Raw genomic sequence first — 7,500 nt, 5'->3', positions numbered from 1 at the left:
GTGAATGTGGCATTGTCTTGTTGTACAACAAAGTGCTGCATATAATAATATATATATATATAATAAAATAGAAATAATATTATATATTATTATATATAATATATATATAATATTATAAATAATAATTTTCTTTTAGGCTCAAGGTCCAGATATTACAACACATTATGTAGAATAACATACATACAAAATCCCAAGTACAATACATTCTTCATTGGACGGCGCAGGTCTGCCCCCTGCTGCTGGTAAAAACGAACTGCACCCTCAAGGAAACTACGCCCATTTTTAAAATACATTTTCATTTTTATAGCTTGAAATATCCAAAAATGTTAATCAACATGGAACAAGTCTCACAAATGCAACAACTAGAGTGTAAAACTCCTATTTGTGATGCCATGAAGAATAAACACTTTTCCAGAGGCAACGCATCAATAAAGAAGTTACAGATGACACTATTGATCAGCTCCACACTTAATATTTGACGACGCCACAAGTTTCATAATGTCTCTGGTTTCTGTCTTTGAGAGAGAGTGGCTCATATTGATTGATGTATTGATTCTTATCAGTCATGGACATTACGTCATTCTTTATCTAGGTGATGTTACCACAGACTGTAAACGAGAAGTCGACCATCATTTTCTCATAGACTTCTATACAACCTGAGTTATGGAACCAGAGGGTGGTGATTTGAAAGAATGCAGGTTTAAAGCTTCCTCACTGGCTTCCCCCTTTTCAGAGCCCGAGGTTGCCGCCTGGTTGTTCCCCTTTTAGGACCACATTGTCATATTATACCCAGGGAGACATTACATTGAGGAATCACATGGATCGTGTACAATAAACAAATCAAAAACAAACATTTGTCAATAATTCCAAATAACCTTCTCACAAGTCAAAGCAACCACGAGACACTTTTAGTATGAATATTTAAATTCATTTTATAGTTGACGAGGCTCTGAATGGTGTTTAGCAGTGTTTAGTGGCGAGTTACCGTCTCTCCCCATGTGGTCATAACCGCTGCCTTCTGTCATCAACACATACAGCTTTCAACGTACAAGAAGTATACAAATATTCAATATGCAACTCTTAAGATTATTATTTTTTACCTTGTATTGATGCCACTTTTTTTTCTTAGTTTTATTGTATTTAAAGTTGTTTGTGTGAGAAATTTTAATCCATCGTAATTTCCTTTGTATGTAAATGTGTATGTAAGACTTTAAAAAGGTGTCGTGTGAAAAATGCTTTACAAATAATACATTAACAAAATTAGAAATTGGGTAAACATTTCTTCCTATATATATATATATATATATGCACGCTAATTTTCAAGAACAGATCTGAATGTTGGATAGCCAGTTAAAAAAAATGTAATTAAATTTAGAGGAAACAGCCTTTTAAGATAAGATTCATACATTTTGAAGACACTACGTAAGTAAATAGGATTACAAAAATGATATCGCCATGAAACTTCCCCAGTTGATAACTTACATTAAGCGAATTGTCTTTAGGCATTACAGGTTGTATGAAATGTTAGGTTTAAATATGCAAATGAGGCATCATCTAAAGCCAACTTGTGGGCGTGTCCTCTGAAAAGATGTGCTCTAAAGTTCACTCTTTACCTCAATAATAATGAAAAGGTGACTGAATATTATGTTAAGACTGTAAATTAAACTTTGACCCTCACACTGATACAAAATGAATACATACATTTTATTTTAGTCATGAATATATGTTTATTTCTTTATAAAGCCGGTAGATTATAATGTACATGAAATGGCCACAACGGAATCTGATGACCTTGAACTCCTTTCGAGGGCCGTTAACACTGCAGTGTAACTTCCTGTAACAACAATGTCCCGAAGGAGCCGCCGCTACAGAAAAGGGTTCTCATAAATACAACGACTAGCTTGATTTTCCACATGTTTAAGGACATGAAACAATCTTCAGCTGACATCCAAGGTGGCGCCAGGCCGAACCCTCACGTGACCTCCGTCCACTTGAAGACGTCGTGGGGCCGATTGTCCTTAAGGCCGGTCGATACGGCCTGTACATCGACTCTTTATCCATAAAAAAATAATTACAGCTCTATAAATACACACACAAAACACAGAGTATGACCCCAGAACTACTGAAGGATGGAAGCAAAAAGGGTGACGTGAGATTGTGAGGATGTTTGTGGCATAACAACAGATCCTTAACGACGAGGATGTTATTGCTTTGGTGTGCGGGCGGTGCTGTTTCACCCCAATAAAGGACGGAGGAATCGTCCACGTGAAGAGTGCAGCAACAAGGTGAGGAGGCCACACGTTATCTCACGACTCTGCACTTCTTCCCTTGTGGACTTACTGCCGCCTCGCCTTAAATACACAGTGATGCCTTGTTAATTCATAGGAAGACACAGAGACACCCCCACCCTCCCCCCACCCGGTTGTGTTCTCTCTCCGGTCAGAAGTCAAACATATCGTCCCCTGACGGACTGAAGTCGTTGGGGGTGTTTCCATTGGGGGTGTTTCCATTGGGGGTGTTTCCAATGGGGGTGTTTCCATTGGGGGTGTTTCCATTGGCGGCGTCCCAGTCGGGTTCGGTGAGCCAGTCTTGGGGTGTCACCCCAATGTCCAAGACCTGGGGGTTAGTACGCGACACTGCCAGTCTGCGGAGACGGAGGGCGAAAAAATATGAAAAGATTAATGAGAATTAGACCTGTATTTTAAAAAAAGATGCTATTAGCACCCAGGTGTCAGAAGCTAGCAATGCTATTTGCACCCGACCCTAATCCATAGAAAACAAAATATTTAATAAAAACACAAAAAACTTCACACAAACCTCAGTCTCCTGGGTGCTCGCTCTTTATACGACTACTATTACTAGTCCTACGCCTTTCGACTAGCTAACTATTGATAGATTAAGTAGGATTTTATAGATTTGCTGCTACCAAAGCACTCCTTTAGTAGCATTTTAAACCTTAGCTGGATGTAAATACAACACATTTTGAAAAAGAAAAGGTATTGTTTTGCATCCACAGACTGATCTGTTCAATGCAGTGACAAAGTAAATCTACAGGCCCATATTCACCTGCCGTCAGTGACACGTAGACCTGAGTGTCATCTGCATAGTTGTGGTAGGACACGTTATAGCTGCGTATTAGCTGGCCTAATGGAAGCATGTACAGATTGAATAATAGGTGTCCTAGGATTGACCCCTGGGGAACCCCACAGGTCAAAGCCATTTGGTCTGAGACACAGTTACCAATTTCAACAAAATACATCCTGTCCTCGAGATAGGACTTGAACCGGTTTAGAGCAGTACCAGAGATTCCCACCCAGTTTTCTAACCTCTGTAATAAGATCCCATGGTCAACTGTGTCAAAGGCAGTGCTCAGGTCCAGCAGAACTAAGACTGAGACTTTGCCTGCGTCTGTGTTCAGGCGGATATCATTTGTCACCTTGATCAGAGCTGTCTCAGTGCTGTGGTTAGGCCTAAAACCTGATTGGAAAGTATCAAAAGCATTGTTAGACAGAAGAAAGTCAGTAAGCTGTTGGTATACAACCTTCTCTAGGACTTTTCTTAAGAATGGCAGGTTTGATGTGGGCCGGTAGTTGTTCAGTACTGTTGCATCATGACTGCTCTTCTTTAGAAGAGGTTTAATGACAGCAGTTTTTAAGGCTTTGGAAATGTTCCAGTCTGGAGTGAGATGTTGACCAGGTGAGCGAGTTGTGGTAACAAACTGCTCAGCACAGACTTTAGAAATCTAGTGGGTAAGTCATCAAGGCAGCACGTCGATTGGCTCAGACTGCAGATGATCTCTTCGACTGTTTTGTCAGTGACAGGTATGACATGTGTCAGCTCTAGGTGTCTAGCTGGCTGCAGAGTAGATATTTGTGTTGTGGAATTTATGGCATTTTTAATGCCTTGAACTTTGTCATTAAAGAATATTGCAAACTTACAGGACACGAGAGTTAAAGAAAAATAACTCTCCCTTGTTCTACGCAAAGTCTGGTTGAACGCACATAACCTTTCTTTGTAAATCTCATAATGAACCTGGAGCTTTGACTTGCGCCATTTCCGTTCGGCTATCCGGCAATCCCTTTTCTGTGCCCTGACCGAGTCTTCTTTTCTCCATGGTGCCTTTTGCCTATTTTTAACCATTCTAACCTTGACAGGAGCAATGGTATCCAAAACATTTAAGGCTTGTAACAGCTGACAGCGGCACTCTACTTTACCTGGACATGAACCATAGCTATCCAGAGCCCAGCTGGAGACACAAACACACAGTAGATTGTGGACAGTTTTAAAGTTAAAGCTTACAAAGAAAAATAATGAAAAATCAGGATGGATTTGTATTCTGCAGTACACAGAAATCACCAGTGAGGGGCGCCATAAGGCAAAGCAGTACGAGAGTGGCTTACAGGGGTTTGGGTAGTTTATTTTAACAAAAGCCGCATAGAGAATCAACAAGGATTAATTTAATTCTATAATAAAATATTTTAAAAGGACATATCGCACCTGGAAAAGGCCTCATCCAAACTTTGGATGAGGCCTTCAATGTGTTGATCCTGAGGACGGACAGGAGGAGACAGAGACTGTGCTCATCTCTCTTTTATTTTATTTTGGTAAAGTTTTACTGTCTCATTTAAACATCACCATGTATAAAAAACCCAAATAAATTTGTGTTGTGTCACAATTGAGATCAAACTAATATCCAGTCTTAAAAAACATTTAAAAGTAATCAAGACATAATTGGACATTTTGTGCATTGATCTGACTAATGTTCTTAATATGTAATAAATATCAAAGAAAGGAAGGCAAAAGACAAATAAGTTTTATAATACACATGATAACATCTTTATTGTTTTTAAATGTTGAAACCATCAACACAAGCAGGAAGACGATAATGTTGAAACATGTCAAGAGAGAAAGAGAACCAGAGAGACAGTTACAGAGTGAGACTGAAACCAGTAGCAGAGTCCCAGTGAGGCAGCTCAGGACTGGGAACACTGGTCTCTCCTCAGTGTCTCTGAGAGTGGAGTCTGGGAGCCCTGGGTGGCCTCACAGGTCACAGAGCCCACCTTCCTCCACTGGTCTGCAGGGAGCCTCAGGGTGCTGCTCCAGCTGTAGTGGCCGTCCTTCTCCAGCACCCCGGGGCTCCTGCTCTCCTCCCAGCTGCTGCTGCTGCTGCTGCTGCCGTCCACCTTCCAGGCCAGACTCCAGTCTGAGGGGAAGCCCTTGTTGGCCAGGCACATGAGCGTGGCCTTCCCCTGCTGCAGCTCCTCACTGGAGGGGGGCAGCACCGTCAGGGTGGGGGCGACTCGGCCCACTGCAGAGAGACAGAGATTCATGAGGTTCATATGAGGGTGCAGCAGAGGAGGCTTCTAGTTCTGTTGGTCTTCCTCAGACCGGATGAAACTGATCTTAAAGGTTTCACTTCCCTCTCTGAGCTCAGTGAGCATGACAACAGACAGGTTTCAGTACTGAAGATAAAACATCTGAACTTCTTCCACTCAACTTTCTGAGTTACAGTTAAATGTATTACAGTAAAGATGACGATTGTGAGGCTTTTATTGTTTTAACCTTTTGAAAACCATGGCCCCCAATTGGGGGCCGATTTACACATTATAGTTAGACTGTGTAAAACATTACAATAAACATGAACAAACATATTGATGTTGTACATCAAATTAAACAAGAGAACTTGGGCTACAAGAATCAGTAAGCCATTTCCACACAACTCAAACACCAACTGAAAGAATTATTAAAATATCATAATCATCATTTTGTCAGGAGTCAGCCCACTCAGCACGTTTTTGGAACTAGCAACCCGTAGCTCGGTGCTATCAGAAAGATAGCAAAGAGCAAGAGGTTTTAACACAGATTCTAAACATCTTTAGAAAATCCTTCTGCACCAAAGCATCACCGAGATATGAGCCAAAGAACACAGCAACATGAACCGATTTAGCGCTTTACACTCACAAATGTTGCTTATCTTTGGCTTTTTTTGAGAAAAAAAAAAAATTTCTTCTTCTAATCAACAAATACTGCTGTATTGAACACACCATAAGTAATATACAAGTGAAATATATGGTTTTCCACATGAGGAAATTCAAATTGCACAGTTGGTGCCCAAATGCCCATTTCGCCTAATTAATCTGTACTAAAACCTCTCTAACTTTGTTCTGCTTTACTTTTTCAAAGTCAAACTTTGCAGAGAGACTGTTCCCATATATTGATATGACCTCTGTGGTTTTTGACCTTTGCTCTGCATCCTTCCAAGAGATAATCATCCTGAAAGTGCTTTTTGTTTCTTGGCGAACATGAAAATTAAACTTTTGCTATCTTTCATCTTTAGTTACTCTTAACCAGTAACAAATATACTAATATGTACACATTTGAACAAAAGCACACATGGGTGCCTTTATTATATCACCAACATTATTTAAATAGCCTTTGTGGTTGCTGAAATACACACTTTTTAGTTTAGGTATGTAATTTCGAGCAGAAACCTAAAAAGTAGGTCGGTTTTCAAAAGGTTAACTATCTGAAGTATTTCTTGTTTCAAAACCTCAGACATGATGTCATGTGTTTGTTCCCTTCATGTCAGCAGGAATCATCAACAGTCAGACTTCATTACTGACTCATTCAACTGAATAATGTTAACTACTGAAATACTTTTTAAAACTCATAAAACGTGTTTAAAACCATCAGTCTGGGTCATAACATTCACATGTAACTCTGAAGGAGTCAATCTTTAGCTGTAATTTCAAAACTTTAACATAAAAAAAAATATTTTCTTCTTTAGAAATAATAGTAGAGTAGTTCAAATGAAAATAGAATAATGTATGAACATGTAATAAAATGTTTTTGTTCAACAAGATTATTCATTGAAGTGGATTTTAACCGAGTTATCGAAGCTGAAGACTTCAAGAATTGTTACAAATAGAAAACATTTAAAATATCAGACAAAAATATCATTGTAAGCTCTCCAGCTATAACGTTCAAATAAAATACATGTTTAATGTATAATGAAGGTTTTTAAGGGACTCAGATGTACTTACAGTTAACATCCAGTCTGGTTCCTCCACCGAACGTCAACCACAGTGATACAAAGTCATTGAGCCGCCGTACAAAAACCTCTCATGTAGAGACACGGCTCTCTGACTCTGACACAAACACACTCACCAAACTCATCCACACTTTACACACTTCATGGAATAACTGGTCAACGTGTTCAACACTGATTCAGTAATCATACATATGATTTAACCTTTTATTTATTACATGTTAGACATCTAGGAGCAATATTAACTTGTTTTTCAGTAAAACTAATTGATGATTGATCAAGATATTCCTAAAGTAAAACATGAATTCCTTCCACATGTAAATATTTATCATAAACTCTAGTTTATTTCATACTTTTAGATGTTAAATAAAAAGATGTTGTTTAATTTTGACCCACAGTGATGTAGATTTGCGTTGTAGTGAATTAGAGGGATTTTACAAAACAATCTAGAG

At 39.1% G+C, this 7,500-nt stretch overlaps 1 gene segment (V, D, J or C); it reads right to left on the bottom strand.

Annotated features, from left to right (window-relative positions):
• Positions 1 to 4,808: 4,808 nt before the first annotated feature.
• On the bottom strand, positions 4,809 to 7,176 carry LOC117739200. The segment is given in 3 exon segments: positions 4,809 to 5,308; positions 7,044 to 7,119; positions 7,168 to 7,176. Coding segments are annotated over 3 exon segments (420 nt in total).
• Between the last annotated feature and the right edge of the window lie 324 nt (positions 7,177 to 7,500).

This window comes from Cyclopterus lumpus, chromosome 11 (genome assembly GCF_009769545.1).
Source record: "Cyclopterus lumpus isolate fCycLum1 chromosome 11, fCycLum1.pri, whole genome shotgun sequence".
NCBI lineage: Eukaryota > Metazoa > Chordata > Actinopteri > Perciformes > Cyclopteridae > Cyclopterus > Cyclopterus lumpus.
This window is presented reverse-complemented; position numbering and strand designations above follow the sequence as displayed.